This window comes from Strongylocentrotus purpuratus, unplaced genomic scaffold, assembly GCF_000002235.5.
Source record: "Strongylocentrotus purpuratus isolate Spur 01 unplaced genomic scaffold, Spur_5.0 spur5_contig_870, whole genome shotgun sequence".
NCBI lineage: Eukaryota > Metazoa > Echinodermata > Echinoidea > Camarodonta > Strongylocentrotidae > Strongylocentrotus > Strongylocentrotus purpuratus.
In genome coordinates, this window is record NW_022145580.1 from 990674 (window position 1) to 1017195 (window position 26522).

At 36.0% G+C, this 26522-nt stretch overlaps 2 protein-coding genes across 2 annotated transcripts; one reads left to right on the forward strand and one right to left on the reverse strand.

The window, feature by feature from the left end:
• Positions 1-3616: 3616 nt before the first annotated feature.
• LOC576708 (actin-related protein 3) lies at positions 3617-14446 on the forward strand. Its single transcript, XM_030976610.1, has 11 exons — positions 3617-3788; positions 5185-5240; positions 5812-5936; positions 6746-6856; positions 7392-7487; positions 7980-8087; positions 8940-9257; positions 9900-9992; positions 10533-10658; positions 11537-11620; positions 12159-14446. The coding sequence occupies exons 1-11, from the start codon at positions 3745-3747 to the stop codon at positions 12252-12254; spliced, it is 1257 nt and encodes a 418-aa protein (XP_030832470.1). The 5' UTR covers positions 3617-3744; the 3' UTR covers positions 12255-14446.
• A 5060-nt stretch (positions 14447-19506) lies between these two features.
• LOC115920583 (mitogen-activated protein kinase kinase kinase 2-like) lies at positions 19507-26502 on the reverse strand. The gene is made up of 7 exons (XM_030976617.1): positions 26384-26502; positions 25590-25817; positions 24764-24912; positions 24080-24205; positions 22645-22774; positions 21846-22020; positions 19507-21005 (listed from the first exon to the last, which is right to left on the reverse strand). Exons 1-7 carry the CDS (start codon positions 26448-26450, stop codon positions 20768-20770), a joined length of 1113 nt encoding a protein of 370 aa, XP_030832477.1. The 5' UTR covers positions 26451-26502; the 3' UTR covers positions 19507-20767.
• Positions 26503-26522: the final 20 nt, after the last annotated feature.

Genomic DNA, 26522 nt, shown 5'->3' on the forward strand with positions numbered 1-26522 from the left:
ACGATTCGTTGTACCGTTCGTTACTCTTAACCATAATTGTCTGAATTCATAACCCCCCGCCCCCTCCCGCGCGAATCGCGGAAGCTTTGACGTTTCCATAAATTATGAGAGGAAGCAGACGATTCGATGTACTGTTCTCGACTATTTATCCTTGTCTGAATGGAGTTTCCCCTTCCCGCGCAAAGCGCGGAAGCTTTGGCGTTTAATTAAATTATTAGATAAAGAAGACGACTCGTAGTACTGTTCTCGACTCTTAATCCTTATCTGAATGAAGTTTCCCCCTCCCGCGCGAAACGCGGAAGCTTTGGCGTTTCATTAAAAATAGAGAAAAAAATACTATTCGTTGTAACGTTCTTGACTCTTAATCCTTATTTGAATTTAGTTTACCCGAAAAATTTAAACCTCTGATTTCTTTAGCTGATATTATAGGAAAGTGAAACTTCGTGAAAATACAAGTATTATAATTGCAGTCTCTCTCGAAGTCGTCATAGCGAATAAAAAGTCATAGTTCGTAGGGAAAAAAACTTGTCGGCCAACCGACATTATACATCTCACCGGCTTCAAACTTCTGCATTGATATATAGTACACGAGGATCGAGCAAGAATACCGATACAGCTGACCCAACACAGCAACATACTTATGCTTTCCCTCTTTTTTCCCCCTCCCCTTTTTTCCCCGACGGCAGCGCAATTTTACCGACAATATCCTGACACTGGGGTGTCGCACCCCACACCCCCCCCCCCTTTAGAGACGCCCCTGAATAGTAGTAGTAGTAGTAGTAGTAGTAATAGTAGTAGTAGTAGTAGTAATAGTAGTAGTAGTAGTAGTAGTAGTAGTAGTAGTAGTAGTAGTAGTAGTAGTAGTAGTAGTAGTAGCACGGTAGTAGCAGTGGCGTACGTGGCTAAGGGGGTACAGGGGGCGTCCCAACGACCCGCCTAAACGAATGGCAAAACAAAAAAGATGAAGGAAAAGGAAAAACAACGTGATAGTATGGTATGGTATGGTATATTTTATTTATTCACGGTTAAAAACATAATACATTATTGTGCCCGCATTCAGCAAAAGCTGTTTTTCAGCGAGGCCGTGATTACATATAAAAGAATATAAAACAATGAAAATACAATTTACAAACAAATATTCAAGTTATAATAAGTGAACATATTTACAGAAATTTAAGTACAAATAGAATCATACTCATAGTGATAAAGTGAGGGGGGGGGAAGAAAAAAAAAATTATAGTAATGTAGGATTATATGTGAATCAGTAACGTAGGGACAACATGATAAGTCTCAAATGAAATGTTCTGTAAGAAGTGCATTAATTTTATTTTATTATAATTTTTATTATTATACGTCGCGAGAGTAGGCATATTTTTAGTTAGGCTATATCAAAAGCATACATGTATTTTGAAATAACGTCAATTTCAGAAACTGCAAGATGCGCAAATATATAAAGAAATCTCGCTAGGTTTGATGAAGAAATAACATTTTTGAGATATAAAGTATACTTTTGTCTTACTCGCTTCGCTCGCTCGCAAAATTTAGAAACGGGATAGTGTCAGATAGCGAGGGCCATAACCATTCCCATATGATGATATGATGATATTAGGGCACCTCGCTGCCCGAATATAACCGGGGAATAGAACCTTAATTGTTGTATTTTATATCGAAATGAAATTAATACCGTACTACAACAAAGGGTCTTTTATTGTCCTCGTTCGCTTCAATTCTCGCAACGTTGATAACTCTTCAATTTTATCTAGTGTATATTGATGACTAAATTACATTTTTTCCACAATAAAAGTACTGAAAATTTTACTCGCTCGCAATATTTCAGATCCGGTTAGTTAATTTCGGGGCAAGAGGCCCTCACGTCTATGTGTACTGCGAGGGATGGACAACGAATCCTTTTTGACGAATTCGGATTTAGGGTCACGCGAAACTTTTCAACTCCTTAAAGATGCCGTGACTAAAAAAGATGAGGTTGAAAAACGTTGTTATAGTAGACTAAAGACTGTTGTCCCCCCCCCCCCATGACTGAACCCACGCTACGCCACTGAGTAACAGTAAGAGGTGGCGTTCCCGGGGGAGCCCCCCCCCCCCCCTTTCCACCTCTGTGTTGATTCCCCCAATCCAAATCTGATATGTGCCACTTCTACTTTGACAAGAGCCCATTTTCCTTTATAATAAGTGCATTTTGCATTCTAATAAATCCTGATAAGTGCTCCTTTTTACTTTGACAGGTGCCCCCTTTTCCATTTTAATAAAAATTAGTGCACTTTTCCCTTTTGATACGTACCCATTTTCTTTTTCTAATACGATCCCCTTCCTATTATTATAAATGCCCCTTTTCACATATAATAAGTTTCCCTTTCAAATTTGATAAGTTTCCCTTGTTACTTTTGACGTAATTGCCCTTCGATAAATATGTGCCTTTTTTATACCTATGTCCCCACTGTCGCTTAATCCCATTTTGCGGTCATCTTACCTGTTTAAAGAGGTACAATAGTTTGAAAGAATCGGAGCAGCTTCGTGTAGCAATAGAAACTTTTTTTAAACACCACAATGCAAGGCAGTGGACCCAGGGCAGGGGCACAATCATTTCATAAGAGCAAAAGGCTGTGCCCCTTTTAGAAATATAATCGTGCTCGGGGGGGGGGGGGGGGGGTAAGAGAACAATTTTTGTTTGCCCCCGCAAATGTGAAAATCGCGCCGACCGATATTCCGTTCAGTGGGGTGGCGTACGCGCCTGCCCATGCTCATGATGCCCTTCATAACAATGCCAATGTAATCAACTGCCCGTTGCTCGAGAATATGCAATTTAGACAATTTCGGAGTTTTTGAATTCAGGCAACTGCATTTAAATTACCAAATGGCATTCGTGATAAAAAGACTGAGACGTGATTACCACACGTGCTATGAAAAAATGTTGTTATCACCCCTTCTCCCTAAAAACAATAGATTTCTCATATAACAAATTCCCTGATGTTTGAAGTTTGAAGCTTATTTGTTTCACATTTACATCAAAAATAATTACAATTTTAGTTTTTATATACAACTATATAAGCGTAGATTACACCCCCCCCCCCCAAAAAAAAAAAAAAATTATAATAATAATTTCAAATCTAGTATAATGTACGGGGAAATAAGACCGAAGTTTCGAAATACATAGATATGACAGGCAAGGTAATACAATGTAAAACGTGGGGAGCCTTAATAAAAAGCAAAGCTTGTATGTGAATAGGCTCCCGTGTTGATTAACACAATATAGTATGTCTGAATTAGAAAGGTATTATAGAAGGCGAAAACGTAAGAGATTGAAAAAAAGTAATAATAATTATGTGCCCTAATTTAAAACGACTGAGAGCATTTTCTCTCAAATTTCCTCCCAAACCGGCTCGCTTCGCTCACTCGATCAAATTTATAGTTTATCTCATTAAATTATTATTATGATAATTATTGTCATGATAATTATAATAATAATACTAGGTTCTACTACATGTACTAATAAAACACAAAACAATTTATAATTATTGACTGGCCTTGTCCACTAGCACTCGCTGTGTTTTTAAACATAGCCCCATCTACGTTGACGGAGAGATATTCAGGAAGCAAGAAACTCACTTTGCGTGTGTAGTGTTTTATTGTAACCCTTCCGCGATCTAGTTCCTTGTGCGGAATCCAGATAAGTGGCCAAAAACACTCCTTTTTCTGAAGGTTGTGGACCGGACTACTACTAGAATCATGGCTAACAGGTTGCCGGCATGTGTTATTGATCCGGGGACAGGGTAAGTTAAAATATTCTTTCTATCAGTATTCCGTAAAGCTTCATTTTTATCGCACTTGTTACTGAACATGAAAGGGCAACTCCCATCTTTATCATGTTCATTCGACGCTAGTGCTATAATATCCTACGCCAAAAGGAAGTGCTAAAGACAGTAAGAGAATTGATTGTGTTTTTGTGACTTTCAAAAGCACAGCCAATTTGACTAATCTTAATATAGATTTATGTAGAACAGTGTGAAACCAGTTGAAAGAAAGGCAGGGTGATCTTGGACATATTGTGGAACAACTGGAATAGGAAATCACTAGAATCATGATCATCACATTGCTCATGTTATTTTGAGTGCCTGTGCATTGGCATTGGTGAAACTGAAAGAATTAGTGGTTTCCTATTTTATAACCAAGTCATAATCTTTAGTTAAAGATTGCACGAAATTGCATGTTATAGTTTTCAAGGGCTGTATTAGAAGTAGGTCATGAGTCTGACAAAATTTGGTTAACATTTATGATTAAATCATGTTATAACTATAGGGTCTTGGTCATAGTCTCTGACTCTGACACTGTCTCTGAGCTAAATTATGTTAGAAAGGGTGACACATATCTAAGCATCTACACAACTCACAAGTGTACATATTTCATCTATAGAATATAAACAACTGTAATAATAACCTAGGCTATGGTTATGGTATGGTTATTAAAGAGGGAAGTCACCCTAAGGTTTTCTTGATTTTATAAAATCTGAAAAATGAGAGATTCAGATTAGACTCTAGGGAAATTTTAGATCAAAATTCAGTTGAAAACTTGAAATCATGAAAATTAAAACAGTTGTAACTTGTAATCCATGAATTCCATAGTGGCAACTCTCTCGACATATCTGGCCAGGTCCTCTCCCGTTTGCTTTGTACTGAAGTGATAGTTTCATTTACATTACCTATAATTTTCTTAGATGTCAATGATGGAATTTATTTATCTCTTGGAGGAGTTGTTGTGTAAAAACATATTTACAATGATCATATCTAGGGTGCATATATGATCGATTTTTTTTTTAGAGAATTCAATAGTTGTTCATTAATCCAGATAAACCATTTATATCATTTTACATTAAAAGCAGCAGAAACTTGATTTTATGAAGTGGATATATATGTCACCGTACTTGATCACTTGGTTTGTTGTTCGAGTCCTGCCATGGCACTAATGTCCATTTGCCAGAGTTTCATCTGCTTTTGCCACTTTCCACCCAGGTGATGTAAATGGGTACCTGACATGATGAAAGTCATTGAATGCCAAAGCACCTTGTTGGGGAACTCGGTCAATCCCAGGTTGAAAATAGTAATGCTTAGAAGCAGTAATAAGTGATATATTATTATTATTATTATTATTATGTTTATTTTTTTCCACCAGATACTGCAAGTTAGGCTTTGCAGGAAACACTGAGCCTCAGTACATCATTCCCTCAGGTGAGCAGATAATACTTGAATTAAATCCATTATAAACCCATTACCTATGAGATTGAGTGGTCCATGTATGGCGCCCATTGGAATGAGAGAATTCAGGAGTCAATAGGTTAAATTAATCCCTGAAGTACACCAAAGAAAAATTAGTGATTTTTTAAATTAGTGACTTTTTCAGGAACACATGTCACATGGTAAGCAATTTGCTTATATTTCTCTATACATCTGTAAAGGGAAGCTTTAAAAGGTATAACAGAAGAATGTTAGTACTGGTATATGATTTATTAAAAAAGAAGGAAATAATGGAAAACTGGTGCAATACCATGATAACTGTTTTAAAGATATTAATTAATGCTTTTAAACATGTACATTAAAGCAGACCTCTCTTCCCTCAATTCGTTGCACGTATCCTTTATGTTCTCTGTATTCCTCCTCAGATATATATATATATATATGTATATATGCAAGGCTCTATTTTTCTTCCTGAGAACAGTACAAGTTTCAGGGTGTGTGGTACAGTAAAAGTGATGTGGTAAAACAAAACGTGATTTATTTTCATTTTTCTTTTCATCACCAGCCATTGCGATCAAAGAATCAGCTAAAGTTGGAGATCAAGCTTCTCGAAGATTAGGGAAGGGTGTGGAAGATCTGGATTTCTTCATTGGAGATGAAGCCATTGATAAACCAAACTACGCTTGCAAGGTATGTGTATTCATCATTCTACAGGCCTGATAAAACCTGATTTTAATAACCCGATTTAAATTGGTTTCCTGATTTTTTTGATTTTTTTTTTTCAATTTGTTTTTCTTTCTTTTTTCCTGATTTTCCAGATTTTCCCCTTATTTTCTCTATTCTTACCTATTTTCCCTATTTGGCCCCCAATTTTCCTTCCTCAAAAGGGGGGAATGTTGTTAGATGCCATTTTTTCCCTGAATCCTTTTTTTTTTTTTTTTTTACTCAAAGGGGGTGTGGTTGAGGGGAGAACCCTCCCCCCCTTTTTTGTGCTCACTATCACCCCTGATTCTAACAAATGTTGTATTACTTGAAAGGATTCACCTATTGAATGCTATGATGCTTCTTGTAGTGTAAGTACTGAGTAGCATTAATCATTAAATGATCTTCTCAAAAGTATTTTGTCACTCAGTAACAAGCCTGCTACATTTATTGACAAGTTGATGCTTTCGAAGGACCACTATTTCTTTAAGGAGAATGGCTTGTCTGTGTTCAGTGGCTCAATTGATCTTTTAATTACCACACTTGACTCAGGTGATGTAAATAGGTAAAGTAGGAACTAATTCATTAAAGCTTCTGCGCCTTCATTAGGTTAACGAAGCTGAGCTAAGTTAATAATTCAGAGCTCTTTTGAAGCACATACCTGTATATGTGTAGACTTGGATAGGTAGTGATATGAGCTTTGCAAAAACTGAGTATTATGGTTATTGTTATTATTATCATTATTATCATTACTGTAATATATATTTCCTGTATGATTCTTTTGCCTTGCACACCAGTATCCTATTCGTCATGGAATCGTTGAGGATTGGGACTTGATGGAGAGGTTTCTAGAACAAAGTATTTTCAAATATCTGAGAGCAGAACCAGAAGACCATTACTTCTTGCTGGTAAGTTTCACATAACCTCGATGTGACCATTGGGTACTTTTTATGCAGTGTTCCTACCATTATTTTATCCTTAAGTCAAGAGATTTTTTTGCTTTTAAAAGAAATAAATAGAAAAAGCAGTCATGTCATATGAGACACATTACATGAAAGAACCATGACAAATCATAAACGATACTTCTACTTTGATATCACTGGTTGTTAATGAAAAGTACATGTGTGTTTGTTTAAAGACAGACATATTTATATATCACTTTAATTAACAAATAATGAAAGACTGGGCATTGATGAAAGGGGAAAAGTGATGTAGTATAACTTGTAAAAGTTTTCTATTGGAAAGGAAAGTCATAAGGTTTTAGTGTCACGTTTGATTGAAATATTCTTCTTTATTTCATGAATGTATGTGATTCCTAGATTATATGTTTCATCACCTGCATTTAGTAAAAAAATGTCTAAAAATAGAAAATGTTGGTTAGTCCCAAGTTTTCAAAAATGCTTCCATAGAAATCAAGTTATTTGACATATATGTTTTGCACAGACGGAACCTCCCCTGAACACACCAGAGAACAGAGAGTACCTCGCTGAGATCATGTTCGAGTCTTTCAATGTTCCAGGACTCTACATTGCTGTACAAGTAAGTAAAAGATTCATTCAGTTGAGGATTTTTACTGTTTGGTGTTATTAATGTTTTTCATGGACAAAAAGTATATAATCTGGTAATATTTGTATTGAATTAATCTTTTTCTTTGTTTTGTTTTATTTGTTTTTTCTTTTGTTTAGTCTTACATATCCTTGCAAACTAATTCAAAGACATGTGTCATTTAATGTTTTTACAATCAAATCATGGGGGTGTAGCCTATCTTATTGGTCTTGCACCAATTTAAGAGTGCATGTCCATGCAGTTTTATGATTGAGATTATATCCATTATGCCTACACCACAAGAAAAGGCACAGACCATGTGAGAGCATTTCAAAAGCTGATTTAGAGATGTGACCTCTTCATGAAGGGACAGGAACTGTCATCCAGCATGTATACAAGTACGAATCTATAAGACACTAATCATTGATGTATACCAAATATAATCTATAAGAAAATAATGATTGATGTTTTCATTCCACTCTGTAGGCTGTGCTAGCCCTAGCAGCATCCTGGACATCAAGGCAGCAAGCAGAACGTTCTCTGACCGGTGTCGTGGTCGACAGTGGTGATGGTGTGACTCACGTTATACCTGTGGTAAGTTATCTTATCTATCCCCCCCCCTTCCATATGAGGGACAGAATGAATGCATGCAAGAGACCCCTCTCCTGTAGACCCCTTCCTAATCATATTCACATGAAACGTGATTGTTTTGTAGTAATATTTTAATCAATAGGTGAAAGTAAAATTTGTTACTTACAATTCTCGCTACCCTAAATAGGTACGAAAATCTCGAAATTCGCGAGACGAGGTAATTTTCACTCTCTCGGGTCGTCACTACAACTTCCGGTATAGAGTCCCATCCCAAGTCACGGCCTTCATCCACCCCCATTTTTCAGGGTTCTTACGCTTGGAATCATGAGCCCAGCACTGTGCAGCCTCACAAAAGAAAACCATCGTCACTGATGTCAAAAGACGCAAAAAACAACGAATGAAATGTTCAAATAAACGTTGAAATATTTGCGAAAAAAAAAAAACACGAGCAGACGACATATTCGGTGCATACACGTTGTGTGGCGACGGCGTTTTACGTTTGCGCTATCGCGCCGCCTGCACAGGAAGCTGTAATGTCGAAAAGCTATCCCATAATGCAATGCGCGTTTTCAGGATTTTCCCCGGATCTCGGCAGAATCGCTATTTGGGGTAGCGAGAATTGTTTAAGTGACCCAAACATGTGAAGCAATGGAAAGCTATATCAAATACATTTTGGATTGGATTGTGAATAGACAGAGAAGTATGGTTTTGAATTGTATAGCTTGTTGTTTTGGCATGTATGGCATGGAAGAGACCATGTGTGTGTTATAAATATTGCTTGTCCCCCTGTAATGATTATTATTGTGCTCATATAAGTTTACATTGTTTGTAACCCTTTACTGTTGTATTTTGCAGGCTGAAGGTTACGTCATCGGCAGCTGTATCAAGCACATTCCTATCGCTGGTCGTGATATCACATACTTCATCCAGCAGCTTCTAAGAGAACGTGAACCAGGCATACCTCCTGAACAGTCCTTAGAGACAGCCAAGGCAATCAAGGAACGTTGGGGATACATCTGTCCAGACATCGCCAAGGAGTTCACCAAGTACGACACGGATCCATCCAAATGGATCAAGAAGTTTGATGGAGTCAACTCTATCACCAAGCAGAAGTTCAGCGTTGATGTGGCCTACGAGAGATTCCTGGGACCTGAGATCTTCTTCCATCCTGAGGTACAAACAGCGCTCATCTCAAATCTGTATCGAAATACTACCCTAGGGAGACACCAAGAAAAATACTGCCCTAGGGAGACACAGAAAGTGGTCTTTGTAGGCAGATCGTTGTTACACAATGGTTTCAATTAATATATTTAAACAAGAAATTTTGTCTCAAGGGAAACAGGACTGATTTCAATCTGCCGTCAACTTGTCACCTGTCTATAAAGGCCTCCTGTCCTGTCACTTATAGGCATATTGTTAGAGACCTTCAGTCAATAATATTAATTATGCATAGACAATAGTATGATTGACAGATAAGCCACAGTTATTCAAACTTTTTTTTTATAGCAAGCAGATATGTGTTAAATTGGGTCTTTTTTCCATAATTACGTGTAACAAACAGAAGTGTTATTAATGAAGGCAAGATGAGAACATTCATGAGATAGTCAATGATGATGCCGACTTGACGATGAAGATGATGATGATGGTGGTGGTGATGAAGATATGTTGATTATGTTTAAAAAGCAATATATTAATCATAAACATGGGTAATTTGGAGATAAAAATATTGATAGATAGGTAAATATTTATGCTTCCCATAATTGTGTCAGGAGTGATGATTGTCAAAGGTTTACCTGCCATTGCTTTCCTCTGTAGTTCTCCAACCCTGACTTCACCACCCCCATCTCTGAGACGGTGGACAACGTGATCCAGAACTGCCCCATTGACGTCAGGAGACCACTCTATAAGGTAACCTACCATCTCTCATTCAAGTCTACCAATCTACAAAATAATACATTTGGTTTGCATGTTAGTGGTGTCATGTCATAATACTATATTTAAAATATGAGCTTCAAATATTTCTTCTGTTAAGAGATTTTGAAAGTTAAAATACACCCTCAATGAACATAAAGTTTCCAACAGATAAATAGTTTTTGACAAGCATATTTTGTCAAAATATCTAGTTTTTGAGAATTAACATGCAGAATGCAGTATATAAATCAAATATAAACTGCTTATATTGGGGTCAAGGTTATAACTATAGCTCCCCTGTGACTTTAGGACTTTACAATATGCCCATCGACTTTGGCTTCAGGGCACAGTACGGTTTCGAGATCACCGCAGGCCATAGTTTTAACCATGCCCCTCATAGCAGTCAGTATTTCTGTATTGTGTATGATGTATTATAGTAGAAGGAAGTATCATGTATTATAGTAGAAGGAAGTATTATTCTTTACACATTATATAATAATATTGTATTAATGTTAAATGTTTGATTTGTTTGATTAGAACATTGTTCTGTCTGGAGGTTCTACCATGTTCCGTGACTTTGGCAGGAAGTTGAAGCGTGATGTTCAGAGGATTGTGGATAATCGTCTCAAGCTTAGTGAACAGCTCAGTGGAGGCAAACTCAAGGTGAGATATCTCATATCATAGCTGCAATAAAAGACATCTTACTCCTTAATGCTGAATTCAATACAAGTATTTGTATATCGTATAGACTGCTTTATTAGTTGGTACTGTAGGCTTGAAAGTTAACCATTAGATGCTATGCATATAGTGCAGTGGCACAAATCATTGTCTCGCCAATCGCTCTTCTCGTACGTATAACCGATTCTGCATGTTATTAACACAGTTTCCTGACATCTAATTTGGGGTATTGTTTAAAATTTAACCCTTAGTTGCCTCTAGAGTGTACTATGCCCCATACTTTGTCTCAGGGCACAGCACAGTTTTGAAATCACCTGGTGCTCTACAAATCAGTGAATATCTGTATAATATACCTACCCAAGTACCCAAGATCAACTTCACAATTTGGACTTTGTGTATGTTTACTGTTCAATAAAATAAAATAGGCAACATTACAAGACTTTAAGTAAAGATATAATGTACATCATTATGATGCTTTAGATCAAACTAATATCTTTTGTACATGTAGGTTTGTTATTATTTCATGATTTGTGAGAGTGATCCAATCCAATCCATAGGATATCTGGTAGAGCGCTTTCATCTTGCAGAAGGGGATTCACAATATGCTCCACAGAGTAATATGAAGGCCACGTAAACAATGATAAAACATTCCAAAAGACCAGCAGAGACCTTAAAAACATGCTCTCTAACAAAATAAGTGATCATTCAAATATATCTTGAACTGGTCCAACAATGTAGCAGCATTCAGAGTGAGAGAGAGAGAAAGTTTATTTGAATTGTGGATGTGTTAGAATCTAAATCTGTGATATCTTTTGAGGATACCAACTTAGATGTGTACTTTCCATCTTTGACTTTGTTTTCAGCCCAAGCCCATCGAGACTCAAGTCATCACACATCACATGCAGCGATACGCTGTTTGGTTTGGAGGCAGTATGCTCGCATCTACGGTAAGTCTCTATTCACTGGGCATCCTCCATGCATATTTTTTTCACCTTCTTTCTTTACAAAGATATTTATATATTGATTCATGGACAACTACCCCTTTCAATTATTATCCTATAGGAAATGTTTTCCCCTTAATTCTTACCGTCTTGGACAACTAACTCTTGGTGAATCATCACCCCCAGACAAAAGTGCCCCTGAAAATGTTACTGTGGACAATTATTCCTTGGATTCTATTAGTATGTAGCCCTGCAATGTTAGATCAATATGAGATTATGAAAGGATTGATAGTGTGATATTGTACAAATGATTCATGTTTGCGAGTGCATTAGTGAATATGCACTGTACACAGGGTAAGTCTCGTTCACTGTCCTGCTCATTGCCGCTTAACCGATTGCAGTTCATTTCACTAACGTGTTGTCATCTGACCAATTAAATTCTTTATTTACAGTTCTTATAGTTACCAATCTTGTATTTCAATTGTATTTTGTGTACATGTTTGATATCATGATATACATATCTGCTTTGATTTTGCTCATTCAGCCGGAGTTCTACACTGCTTCTCATACTAAGTCTGATTATGATGAGATTGGACCGAGCATCTGTCGCCACAACCCCGTCTTTGGAGCCATGGCATAGAGGGCGACAAACAGAGAGAGAGACAGAAGTGATGGGAGGTAGAGAGGAAATATATAGAGATTGTAATGCTATTGACAACCATGGAAAGATTAAAATAATCAACATCATCACTTTGAAAATGTCTTGGTGTTTTGCCAATAACAAGATCACCACTTTAAAAGCATCATCATTTTCATAATCGCTATCTCAATTATCATCATCAACATTTTCCCCTTTGTTTACCGTGCCCCCCCCCCCCCCAATAAATTCTGTATCTATCACAGAATGTGATAGACTAGTTTGATGACCAATCTGAGATGAAATGAATCATTTTTCAATTCAATTCAAATTTATTTCCACAATCTGATAACCATGAATGTATGGTGATGATGGTGATTTTGAGAATAAGATGATGATGACAGTGATGATGATGATTAGAATTAAAGAGGAGATATTATTCCAGTTTCTTAGCCATGTCTTGAATGCTTCCCTCTTGTGGCAGGTAGAAAGACAGGGAGCAACGTAGTGATATTTTATATTCATGCATACCATATGTAGATGATATTCTCACCAACTTATCTATCATTACCAAATAAAGATCAAGATTATTAGAAATTTACCAAGATTGTGATAAAATTGTATGGGATAAGTTTGAATTTTAATTATAATGTATGGATTGGCTTTATATTTGGATATAGATGTATGTTAAAAGCCACCTTGTTTTATTTCAAATTAATGCATCAATCTGTTCCTTCAACTGATTATTTTTGGTTGTAGAATCTTAATCATTGTGGCAGTATGTTGTAAAAATCTAAATATGATTTACCTTACTGTACATGTGATGATTTTATACATTTTTTCTAATGGATAGAGCATATACGGTAGTTTAATTCATGATGTAGCATAAAAGACACTGACTTTCACAATTAGTTTGGGATAATGCTTGTGTACTTAGGTAAATATTTAATCTGAAGTTTGTTAAAATGTATTTATTCTTCGTTTGAAAGCAGCACATTGATTTAATCCAGTATCAAGCTGGCTAATTAAGCTTTTAAAAAAGCACTTAAGTTTGATGAACAACCATCTGATATCCAGTACAAAAAGGCCTCGTGTTAGAGAGAGTTCCGTTGTAAGACATGGTATGTGAACTTTATACAGGAAACTTCATCTTGTCGACAATCCAGGATTTGAATGAAGGCTAATCCTAAACGACAGAAACCCATTTTTTTCCCAGGCATTGAGAAGGAAAGAGCATCCAACATGATTTTATTGAGATGAAAACTGGGGAGAAAAAGTCCCATTTATTATGACCACTCCATAAAAACACCTCAAAATATGTACAGATTTGTTTGGTTTTTGTTTGGAGGTAGATATTTTACCTTCATCCACGTTGTGTGTTACTATGTAGTATTATAAGTAAAAAATAGTTGTTCTGGTGGAATATTTGGTTATGACACTCAGGCAGCTTCTTCTTGCTTTCCTTTGGGAAATTCATCATCAGTAGATAGCCGAGTATGCTTCCAAAGTATTTGTTCTTTCTACGGTATATCATGTGCAGCTTTTCTTTGATGTCCCTCGTTATATGTAGGAAACGTAAAAAGTGCCTGATTTTAGAGAAAAGGAAGGAGTTAAGAACAGCATAGTTCAATTTTTCTCATGTATTTACATAATCATGAATGTAGTTAAAAATTGCTCAAACCTTTGAGGAAAATAGTGCATACCATTTGTAATGTCATAACGATCACCTGCACTTGTATTTGATGAGCGGTATTAGAATGCATTTGAGTAGTATTCCTTGGAATTATTTTGCTAGGAAACAAAAAGACAACACCACGCTTTATCTCTACTATTGTATAGACATTTGAATAGAATATTTTGCAAATTGATACCATAAAAATGATTTGGATATTGGACCAAGTCTAATCAGTATTGCATGATTGCCTAGTACTGGGTAAAGGTTACATCATCACGTATAGTTACTATTGTCTTTCCCAAACCAAACCTAGTAGAGACAAATCTTTTCTTCTGAGCTCCGTTAGATGAATGTCCATCATGAGGTTAAGATATGTAACCATTGAAGAGCCTTAACAAAACTTGTTAGAATATCCTTATTGGTCAGTCACTGTTGCATGTCTTTTAGTATGATATATCCACAAATCAGGTCATTTCCTTTGATTTGATGCAAATTAATAAATACACTTTTATTATGCCTACATGGTTATTGTGTATGGTGCTTTCTTGCATTGTAGCTGCTGTCTGTTCAAAGTGTTAGAAATATATTTCTTTCATTTGTGCTTGGTATGCCTCTTGTAGATATTGTGAGTTTGGTATGCTGGAGATTGTTTCTTGTTTGTTTTGTTGTGAGAATTATTGCAATGAGAAGGAAAAAAGAGTTGAATACATTGTGATTGGAAATGTAAATTGATTTCCATTTCTCTTTATGGAACTTTTACATGGGAGAAGCTTACAAAACTAGAGTTGTGTGCAGACCAGACATACATTCACATGTATACATCTACATGTACAGCTAACAACTTAATTATTCATACCCCTTGTAAATTTTATGTTTTTTGTGTTTTTTGTAGCTCCAGAATGCAAGGTGGACTGGTTGAATTAGGGACTTTGTTGAATACCTTTTAATGTTTAAGCTTTTAATGTCACATTCTCAAGGAACATGAATCTGGACAAATCAATTTTTCACATATTTGGGTATGAATAATTCAGTTCTTAACTGTATATACATCTACAGGTATATTTTGATGCAGTGCACCTCTCTCTCTCTCTCTCTCTCTCTCTCTCTCTCTCTCTCTCTCTCTCTCTCTCTCTCTCTCTCTCTCTCTCTCTCTCTCTCTCTCTCTCTCTCTCTCTCTCTCTCTCTCTCTCTCTCTCTCTCTCTCTCTCTCTCTCTCTCTCTCTCTCTCTCTCTCTCTCTCTCTCTCTCTCTCTCTCTCTCTCTCTCTCTCTCTCTCTCTCTCTCTCTCTCTCTCTCTCTCTCTCTCTCTCTCTCTCTCTCTCTCTCTCTCTCTCTCTCTCTCTCTCTCTCTCTCTCTCTCTCTCTCTCTCTCTCTCTCTCTCTCTCTCTCTCTCTCTCTCTCTCTCTCTCTCTCTCTCTCTCTCTCTCTCTCTCTCTCTCTCTCTCTCTACTGTATACTTCATTCTCTCATCTTTGTACCGGTATATGTACGCTATCCTTATTCTTACTCATTCTCCTTAAAAACATCTCACAAGCTACTCAGTACTTACAACACTGAAACCACTTTCATGTAAATCAAACGGCAATAATTAAACACAACTTTCATTTTGGCATTTTAATCTCAATTTCTTTTGGTATAAAAACAGCCATCAAAACGATACATCTTTGTAACTCAGTATGTATAGTTTGTTGATAGTTGTCTAGAATGGATTGAGGTGTTACAATGACAAGCAAAACATGGAGAAAATTCAATCTGCAAAATGCTTTATGTTAAGCCAAATACAGAATGCATTGATTTTAGACTGCTGATTAAAGGGCAATCCAACCTTTTTCATTTGAATGAAAGCAAAACAAATTAGAGAAACAAAATGGTGAAAGTTTGAAATTAATCAGACCAATAATACCAAAGTTATAAATGATTGAAATATGAGATCACTACATCTATGCGAATCTCAAATTGACATTTTGTCAGTGGACATAGACACGGATAATTATCCTGTTTGTCATGTACAAAAATATGATTCATTTCTGTTTTTCTCCCAAGTGCCTTCACCTTGTGGCACTACTCAAATTATCTTATGAAGAGTATATTATTACATGTCCTCTAAAAAGAAAAGACCATCCTGAGTCGTCCATGTTTGAATTTTTTACTTTTTAAAATTTTTGTAATTTTTGTGTTGGAACAAATGAGAAAGTTAGCCGCAACTACGTCACAGAGACATTACTAATTCTGCCCATTTGAAGAGCCCATACCTTTAGTAGTCACAACGTTAAAACATGTGTAACTTTCTCATTTTTGTCCGATTTCATTCAAACTTTTACCAGTATGCTTCTCAAATATTCTGCTTTCTTCTAGAGTAGTTTGCTCTTAAGGTTGGATTCCCCTTTAAATAACTCACAATATCAGCCCAAGACTACTTTTCTTACACACCAGCCATTATTTATCATTATGAGTCAATATAAGCCCACTATAATATACATACTGAACTTTGTACAAACCAATAAATGTATATATAATCATATACAACATCATGAGCTCTTGCGTTGCTATAGCAACAATTCTTACAAAAAATAATTCTGGAATTCTTCTCTCTGTTATACGAAAATGTACAATAATATGGAGTATAAATAGTCATAATATTCTCATACACTAAGAATATAATTATCTAATATGATTTTTTTTTTCATTTTCATCTTTATAAGAAATAAAGAAAGATATGATGTACTTAAAGAATTTAGCCAACCAATCATAATTGAGAATGTAAAATGAATACTGATACAAACAAGAGACACTGTCTATGATTGGTGGATATGGAGTATTAACAGATAGACAAACAGGTACCAGTCATTTCCCCCATATGTTGAACTTCATTCGCCAATGCTTGGAAGTTGTACAAGACTGCAGTGTGAAAGTTCAACGTTTGTGGTGGAAACATTCCTTTAATCTTGTCCAATAATCACATCCCGTTGCGTAAGTAATGTTCCAAACTATTTCATTTTGATAATGAGAACTTTCTTGTAAAAACATAAAAAATAGGCTATGATTATTTAAGTCCAAGACACAACCGTTTTCCAAGCAAGCAAGAAATACTTAAAGCAATCTACTAATGAACTGCCCAGATGCCCTGAAAGAAATAAAATTCTGATTTCAATGTGACCTTTATAAACGGAATTGAAATGGGAGTGTAAGCATGAGAAAAATTTCCTGTTTGGAGAGAGCAAATATCTACAAATCCTTGCTAAATGGGACCTATATTTTTAACACTTCTTCACCTAAGATAATGCAGCATAGTATGGACTAAGTAAATATGTTATTTTCAGAGATACCATATATACTTCAAAACATCATGCATAGCTGATTTTTTAACCCATTATTTGAAACCAATTACCAGTACTTAACATTACTCCACGAGGCATAGCATGGGTCCTTTCACAGGGGTGGGGGGGGGGGGGGTACCTTAAACATGGGTCACATAGGTGAGGAAATTGTTGCAGGTTCTTTGAAATTCTGTTCCATATCTTGACATAATGGTTCCTGTAGACATGGCATATCTGTTACATACCAAACGAAATGCATGTATTATTAGTAAGTTAACGTAAAACATATGTCAATCTTTATAACAAACATACACTAAGTACATTTGAAACAAATCACAAACACATGTTACTTTCTACTCCTGAGTCCACAGGCAGATATCTTATCACTTAACCCACTGCCTATAGGAAAACAATGGTTTCTGTACTAGACATATGGGAATTAAAGAGTTCAGTATTCAACAGCTTAACCAATATAGAGACTAAGAGATAAATAGAAATGTTTTTGAACATATATGACAACCTTAAAGGAGATTCGACTCTTACAGTAATTACATTTGCAAATGTATCTGCGAAGTTAAGATGACATGCAATTATTTAAGCACTGAGATCAGCAATCTACATGGACATTCAATGATGTGACTGTCATCTAAGGAAGAGAGAAAGGGAAAGAATGATAGAGGGGAGATGGAGGGGGAAACACAGGAGGAAGAGAGAGAGCGAGAAAGAGAGAGAGAGAGAGAGAGAGAGAGAGAGAGAGAGACAGACAGAGAGAGAGAGAGAGAGAGAGAGGGAGGGAGGGGGAGGGAGAGAGATGATGAATGGAACAAGTCAAACGACTGTATGGTAGAAAGAAAATCTTTAGAAAGACCAGAGAATAATTAAAAAAAGAGGGAATAACTAATTTGAAGCATTAGCAAATAGCTACTACAATGTATCTCATTTTGTGCAGACCAATACCAATCTGTCTCTTTATATACTGAAGATCAATGTAGATTTGAATTACATGCATATTGTAATGAATGCTACATGTAGTTACAGAGTAGAACCAATGATTCTGAGAAATGGAGATAATTTTTATCTGATATACAACATAGCACCATGACAGGCTTGACAATTTGCTTATTTGACAGGTTGCTTTTTTGTTTGTGGGGGGAAATGGCTACCATATTTTGAATAATACCTGACTGTTTATGGGCACTATGAGCCACTTTGCTTACACATCATGGTAAAAACACTTAAGAAATATTAATGAGAATCAGAGATTAAGAGAGAGAGAGAGAGAGATATTAAGAGAGAGTGAGAGAAAGAGAGAGCGAGAGTAAATAGAGAGAGATGTAAGGCTATACATGTACCTTTGTACACTAACAATTCAAGGTTTTTGCAAACAGGCACTTAGAATCTGACGTTCCCTCAGGGGATAAAATCCAGAAAAAAGGCCGGATATTCAAAAGAATTACTAGAAAGATTAAGTTATTTGCTCCAGTGACTGATAAACAAGTAACTTGACTCACGTATTAAAAACAAACAATTACAACACACTACATCACATTGACACACGATAGACTCTAATGCACATAGGCACATATGTTATATGTTATACTCAATCATACTTTTGTTTAAAGTGTATGCATATATATTTGTTATATCTATATATAAATGTATAGTACAGGATTCTATACACATACACAGTTATATACATATACATGTACAAAAATGTACATACATGTATCATAGTAGTTTGACACACACACAACTATATCCGATCACATATTGAGAGATATAAGACCCTTGTTCTATGCGCATAAAAAATAACAATGTGCTCTATGTATAACAATGTGTCCTAATATGCTATATGCTACTTCATTCACAATTTTAATGCCAAGTTAATATTATTCCCTAACAAATAGACACGAAGAAAGAGAAGTAAAAACCTTTGCAGCATGATCTAATGCATTGAAAATAAATCTATATTATTGAACTTATATTTGCACCTTTCAATTTCATCCTTAAATCATATAAACAGTGTAGATTACTTTGTGTAACATTCTACAATATTCATACTCTAAAAATCCATTATGTGTGTACCTTGGGCTGGTATGTGACATATTGAACAGAGTTTTATGGGTTAGAAGAGAAAGGTTATAAGATATAAGGTTTTATCAGCCATTTGCATGCATCATAAACTCATGCTCAAGATTGCTTCTAAGCTGTTATGCATTGTACATTGTGACTCAGTTGAAATGGCAGAATGCATGGTAGTGCATATAGAAAGCAATTTAATGGTTTTCTGAGCAATGACTTATGAGACACACCTCAACTTCATAACATGTATATACCACTGGCAACACGTCTTATGAATATTCTCCCATTTTTCTAATCGATCAAAATATGTGGTAAATGTTGTGCGAAGAAATCTTTCCTACATAAACATCACATGAATGTAATGATGTATGGAAGTCATTAATGTGAGCATTAGAATGTACCTTAAGACTGCATCACAATATTTCAAACTGTGTAAATGAAGAGTTCACATCAACCCTGTCATGATAATTTAGTTCAGAGTTTTAAATAGTATTTAGATGAAACTTTGCCTCCTACTTAATGAAACACATGATGTAGTATACATGCATACTACATTTTTTTTTAAAGTCACAGTAACATCACATGAAATACCAGTAAGAATGGTGAAAATTACAAATCTCAATCCACACAGTTTAGTGATTATGCATGTCTTTATTTTTCCCCTGGATTTGTTACCTTTTTTCTTTCTTTTGCCCCCACTTGACTTTTCATTTATTTATCTATAAAATCATAGCAGTTTTGCTATTTTGAAGCAGTTTACCACTTAATAAGCGAACAAAGCCTTTTATAGAAGTTTTTCGATAAGCTAAGATAGCACAGGGTGAATAACTATCAGTACAGGTATACAAGTATTCTATTCATATTCCCCCCATAGCATAAGATATGTTAGTAACAAAACTGAGCCCAAAAGAAGAAAAAAAGGAGATGTTATTTTATCCACAAATGAAAGAAGATGTAATAATGACAGGTTTCACTATTCCTCATCAGAGCTTGCATCAGATGAAATGCTGTTTACATAACATGATAAAAGGATGACTATCAAATATTGAAGGTAAGGAGAATAAGAACGATAACAATCTAGGGATGACATCAATCGACTAGTTGAGTTGATAATCAGTGATTACAATGATGGTTGAAGCTTGACTGTATGCCGGCAGACACCTTGTCCTATGACAGCCATTGTTTTCCTCCTTGTTTGCGATTGATTAGTACCATAAAGCTGCTCCGATAGATATCATAAAGCTGCTCCGACCAACCGATGGATATCTGAAAGCCAGGCTATTCATGCTTGGCTTGGCGTAGGTTTGCTATCCTGAGCCATTCTCATCACCTTCCTTCTCTAGCTGCAGCTTCCCCATACACAGTACACACCGTTAAACACTCTAATAGTCCACGCTATGTGTTTCTTCACCGTTTCAGTTTCTATACAGCGCCCTCTATGTCAATCCATGGGGGCAGTCCTTACAAAATTGTGCCGTAAGAGTTCAGCGGCCGAGGGCCGGTCGGCCAGGATTTTTTTGAAGCAGAGGGTGAGAAAGTTTCTTGCGTCTTGAGACACACTTTGTGGAAGTACAGGCTCGGTCTCCTTCGTAGCAATCTTAAAGATGGCTGCCATAGCTTCGTAGTCCGCCCAGGGGGGTTTGGTGGTCAACATTTCAACTACAGTACAACCGATACTCCTGCAAATAAACAAACAAACAAATATCTTAGACAATACTGGCAGATATACTACAATCAAATAGAGCTTATAAGTCATTTACATATGCTTACTTTCTTTATTTAATCAACTTTACAATTGTTTATAGTGCTGCACTTTATTCCCCCCCCCCCCTAAATACAAACATTACAATACAAACAAAAAATAAAGGTTCATTTCAATATGAATAACACATTTTGAAGGGAAATTAAGGTGAAGATTCTGCCAGAGTGCTGATAATTTGAAAAAATTCATTGGTAATATTCTTTTGAAAAGTCGTTTACATCACATATCATCTGATAATTGATCCAAAATGGGCAATGATTGGGCCTTATATTTGTCTTTCTGCTCATGCATGTGATAAATTCTTTAGGAACATATATCAGAACTGGAAGTGTACATTAAAGGGATCCGGTAACTTTGTCTCAGATTCTGAAACAAAATCCTGGATTAAGCTCATGCTGCAATGATAATTATAAACCTTTAGGTCTGCCAGGAATTCCATTACTTTTACAAGCCGATCGCCTGTCTGATTATCAAGATATTTATGATTGAAATTACACATTTTGAAAACTGTTTGCCAAACGGTTTTCATAACACTACAGTTTATTGGGGAAAATGAGTTTGGTAAAACCAGTCACTCAAAGATTTTTACTTTTTTGAGGCAATTCTTGATCATTTTGAAGCGCAATTTTTTTTTAGGGCTTCAATATTACACCATATCACAGACACTGATATAGGGCATAGGGCCGTGCATCTCAGATTTAACATTGTTAAACGATCCCTTTAACTAAATTGTTGATGAGTTTCAGTCTGTACTCACCACACATCGGCTCTCCTTCCATACCCCTCTCCGTTGATGATCTCAGGGCTCATCCAGTATGGGGTACCAGTCACTGTCTTCATGCCTGTGATATGACTATGTATCGTCTGTAACCTGGTAGAGGCACCAAAGTCTGCTAGCTTCACGTTACCACTCGATCTCAATACATTGGCACCTGGGTTGAGAATAGAGAACATTAACATGGTTACATGAGCTGGTTGACCCGATGGACATTATTTGAAAAATGTAAATGAACATGTAAATATAATCAAAAACATTTCAATATAGGTATATATATGTACATGTAATAATAATAATAATAATACATGAGATTTATATAGCGCCATTATCCATTTTAATTAAATGCTCAAGGCGCTTCAAAAAATTGGGGAACACATTATATCATGACTAAGAATCGTGTACATTTACATAAGAAAGAAAATGCAAAAATGAAAGAATGAATGAATGTCTGTCTTCAAAATGCAAAATTGAACAAATGGGATTTAAGGTCACCTGAAAAACTTCTCTATGGAACTGAGTATACAAACATCAAATTTCAGAATGTTAGAAAAACATAATTGGAAAGATGCAAGCAGAAAGATTAATATTCAATTCACAGAAAATGAATCATAAGAACTTTTTTTCAAATTCAAAATGGAAAGCAGCACTACACCATCAAAGAGAGAATGACAACTCATTGCAGAGCTGTTGTCATCAAATTTGACAAATGTCATCAAGGTGACACATGATTTTTTTTATTCTAAACCCCCTGTGAAAAAGAAATTGTGTAAATTCAAACCTTTGATATCTCTGTGTACTATATGATGATCATGAAGATAAGCTGTCCCTTCTAAGATCTGTCTTGTATACTTCCGTGTCACCGTGTCTGTCAATGGACCGTAGAGTCGAAGTTCATCTTTTACCGATCCCTGCAAAGACAACCAAAGAAAACTCAATTATTCACTTGCATACCGGTATCTCTTCATGACCTTGATGTAACATTCTTCATGTAGCCTATATGAGTTCTCTCAATAAATGGTCAAATGGAGAAGCAAAACATGAAAGATATATGTCATACTCATGGTTCAAAGGCAGAGACCATATTGGTAACATTAATGGATTTGCTATTAATGCATACTTCTTGGTGCATTAAAATCATCTAATAACTTAAGATGAACTGATTTCTATAAAATAGAGTGCACACATTTTTTTTTCACAATGAAATTGGAAGAGGAACTGAAATAAACCATGAGAACAAATAGTCATGTGACCAATACAATCACCATTGATCATGTGATATGTCAAAGAATGCAGGTATTCAACAGCAAACTTACATACAGCAGCTTCTATTCAATTCTTTCAGTACGGAACCCTAGCTACTAGAAAAAAACACAGAACCCAAGCTACTTTTTTTATGCCATGAATTGTAATTACTATCAATAACACTTTACAGGGAAGTAATATTAACATGAAATTCAAAATAAATGCAACAACAAGCACCATGATTTGTGTACCAGCTGTCTGAAGATGTATTACATGTACATATAATACAATGATCTAAAGCCACTGAAACAGAAGGCATCACAACAGAAGGCATCACAATAATAGATCACAAAATATCTATTTTCAATCACTTCTTTTGCTAAAGGGCACGCCTGAAAGGCTGTATGCATGGGGGAACTGAGCCTCTAATAATAGAGAAGCATGCACTTCAACTATAACATAACTCAATGGATATTGGTGTCCTTGTGAGACTTCTCAAGCTCTATACCTGAAGACTAGACCGATTCAGGTCAACGAGTAATGACAAAGCTTTATTCATCCAATCATTGTTTAGTAAAAAATAAAGCAGTCCTCTTTTATTTACTTCCTACAATAATCACATCTATCAATTAGCCTACTTATATATTCCAGGTCACTTCTTAGACAAACAATAAATGAGATAACGCAACAAATTGGTCAATATCCTATATGCTCTAGTAAATTTGTAAAAATTAATCATCATTTATGGTTCTCATGATTTGTTTCAACAGTCATATTTACATTTTGTTTTCAATTATAAAGTTCACACATCAAGTGATATTCAAACATAATTCATTTACAGATAGTTTGTTGGATGATTAGGCAAAATTACAAGCATGCCATTACAGAGTGTGAGGTACAAAGGTCATTATGGACATTAGTTTGGTGATATGTAGAGTTATCACTGCATGTAACTCAATGGCAGAACTCACCCCTGACATGAACTCCATGAAGATGGACAGTGTTCCATTCTCTTCAAGACATCCAAAGTATTGCACTATCCTAGGGTGCTGTAGGTTCCGCAATAACTCAATCTCTTGCTTCAGCGATTGCACCTCCTACAAAAGAAATCATTTCAAAACACACTTTATAGCAAGACATCTCAAGCATTGGCACAGTTGACTTAGGAAAGTGTTGTACAAATGATTAAGTAACTACATTCAATATGAACATAATGACATGTCATGGTTTGCGTGTATTATTCAAGATCAGTATTCTAAACAATAAATCAATGAAACTATGGCTCTCATGATGTACACATACATACACCTGCCAAGTTAAAGACCAGTCGATTGCACTCTCATTTACAAAATCAACAATGTATAATAAACATGTTAAAGTATGCCATGCTATCACATGAAAAAACATACACATTTATGGAACAGGCACATGGAAGCATATGTTATTCAAAGCCTTTCTGCACTAGTTCGGCCAGGAGGGATTAGACCTCCCTGCATGGTCACTGACAGGTGGTTATCTCATCAAATCAGCTCTCAATTAACGTAAGAAGAAGGGCATCATGGGGGACCAACGGGTACCGCTATTGTTTGCTATACAGAGGCGCAAGTAGCTGTAAGTAGTGCAGACCCGCTTTAAAGGATGCTAAATTAACTTACTTTTCTAGCATCAGTATTGCTATTCTCAGTAGGAACCTGTTTGACTGCTAACTCCCTGCCTGTATCAGCATCATAGCAAACATATACAACCCCAAACGCTCCTTGTCCTAACAGCTTTCCTCTCTGCCAATTAGTCGGGGCCCTGGGCGCTGGAGTTCGGGAGAAAAAGATGACATATGTGAATGGAATATATTTTCACTAAGTGCATCAAAGATGAGTTGTTCAGGTTTCAAATAAGGAAATGAAAGTAAGACCTATATTTTTTTTAATCAAAAGCGCAGTTACTTCCTCAGAATCCACAACTTAAAGTTATAAATAGTGTCATGAAAGCAAGGATACAATACATGAAGAGCTTGCAGATAGCGATTCTTCAAATCTAATCATGCTATGAAGGGCAAAGACTCAAGTTGTTGTTTATTTTTATGGATGTTTTTCAATTAAAAAAATGAAACAATACAAAAATATCAAAAAGACAAGAATTATAGATATACATGTGCCTAATATGGAATACTTTGAAGAGCTACTACATGTTTAAACTTAGCTAAAGCCATTGCAGTCTCAATGGGCAGTCTTTGGGGATATCCAAGCTATTTGACCCAAACAATACCAACCATATCTCAAATATTACTATCTCTGGCCTTTACTAGCACCCTACTAGAGTTTAGATCAAACCAATTATGAAGTATGATGACACGATCAATGAAACTTCATGTTCAAAATTCCCTTAAGACTTGGTAATAGATGTGACACCAAATAAATTGGACTTGCCCTTAAAATGTCATTGCACCAAACGCTTTACATGAATTAGCCCACTATGGTAACTTACATCTTGTATTATCAGCTAGATTGAATGATTTGGGATGACCTCCAGCCAGACCCTCAAGGTCACCTTCAGTCCAGCGTCTTGGAATGCTACTATCTGTATCATAGTCTGGACTGATCCCGCTACTACTGCTTCTCCCTAGTGATGACAGGGAGTCTGATATCGAGTGCTGGTCGTCGTGCATCGATGCCAACGGTGGCCTCTTGCCTCTACTTGGAAATGTTTTACGACCTAGACGTGGTGGAGGAGAATCCAGAAATCATGCAATAAGCTCATGATCATTAATAAACTTAAACCAGCCTTTTGTAAAGATAATTAATCATCATGGTTGTAAAACTTTTATCCCACTTCCAAAGTATGATTTCCAATATTATAAATACCACAGTCACACCACTAAACAGACTAAACACTGACCAACTCTCGTATTGTAGGATTTATGTTTTGAGGAGTCTCATGGAGGCCGGTCTTGTGTTGATCTTATCTGTGTAACTGGGGTATAATGAAGATAAAATGATACTCATGTATATTCAATTAACAGTCTGAGAGTGGTCCATTTTTAACCAGAAAGCTTTGACAGTAGTTAGGATTTTACAAAGGTGTATCCATCAATCAAGTAAACAATTACACCTCCATCCTCAATCCAATGGTATTTAATATAGGAAACATATGCTAAGATTAGTACAAGTCAGGCCATCACAATGGATCGATATGAACTAAAACGACTCTCTTTCTATTCATTTACCTAGCAAGAACATCACAAAAACAATGAGCTGTGAGTAAAGATTGATTGATCTTACCATCTTCTGTATCTATTCTGGAAGGCTTGACACTCTGCCGCGAAGGGAAGGTTCCTCCTTTGATCATACCACGACCTACTTGAGAATTTTCTGTGAAATGAAGCAAAAAATGAGATGTTCAGTTAAAGTTAGAGTTTTC

What these genes read in the sequence shown, in the direction of transcription:
- LOC576708 (XM_030976610.1), top strand. Translation starts at nt 3,745, where the DNA reads ATGGCTAACAGGTTGCCGGCATGTGTTATTGATCCGGGGACAGG. An exon ending in AAGACCATTACTTCTTGCTG is followed by an intron (nt 6,857 to 7,391) that starts GTAAGTTTCACA and finishes TGTTTTGCACAG; the next exon opens with ACGGAACCTCCCCTGAACAC. An exon ending in AGATCTTCTTCCATCCTGAG is followed by an intron (nt 9,258 to 9,899) that starts GTACAAACAGCG and finishes TTTCCTCTGTAG; the next exon opens with TTCTCCAACCCTGACTTCAC.
- LOC115920583 (XM_030976617.1), bottom strand. Translation starts at nt 26,450, where the DNA reads ATGATCAAAGGAGGAACCTTCCCTTCGCGGCAGAGTGTCAAGCCTTCC. An exon ending in GCAATACTGATGCTAGAAAA is followed by an intron (nt 24,206 to 24,763) that starts GTAAGTTAATTT and finishes TTTCTTTTGTAG; the next exon opens with GAGGTGCAATCGCTGAAGCA. An exon ending in AGTACACAGAGATATCAAAG is followed by an intron (nt 22,021 to 22,644) that starts GTTTGAATTTAC and finishes TTCTCAACCCAG; the next exon opens with GTGCCAATGTATTGAGATCG.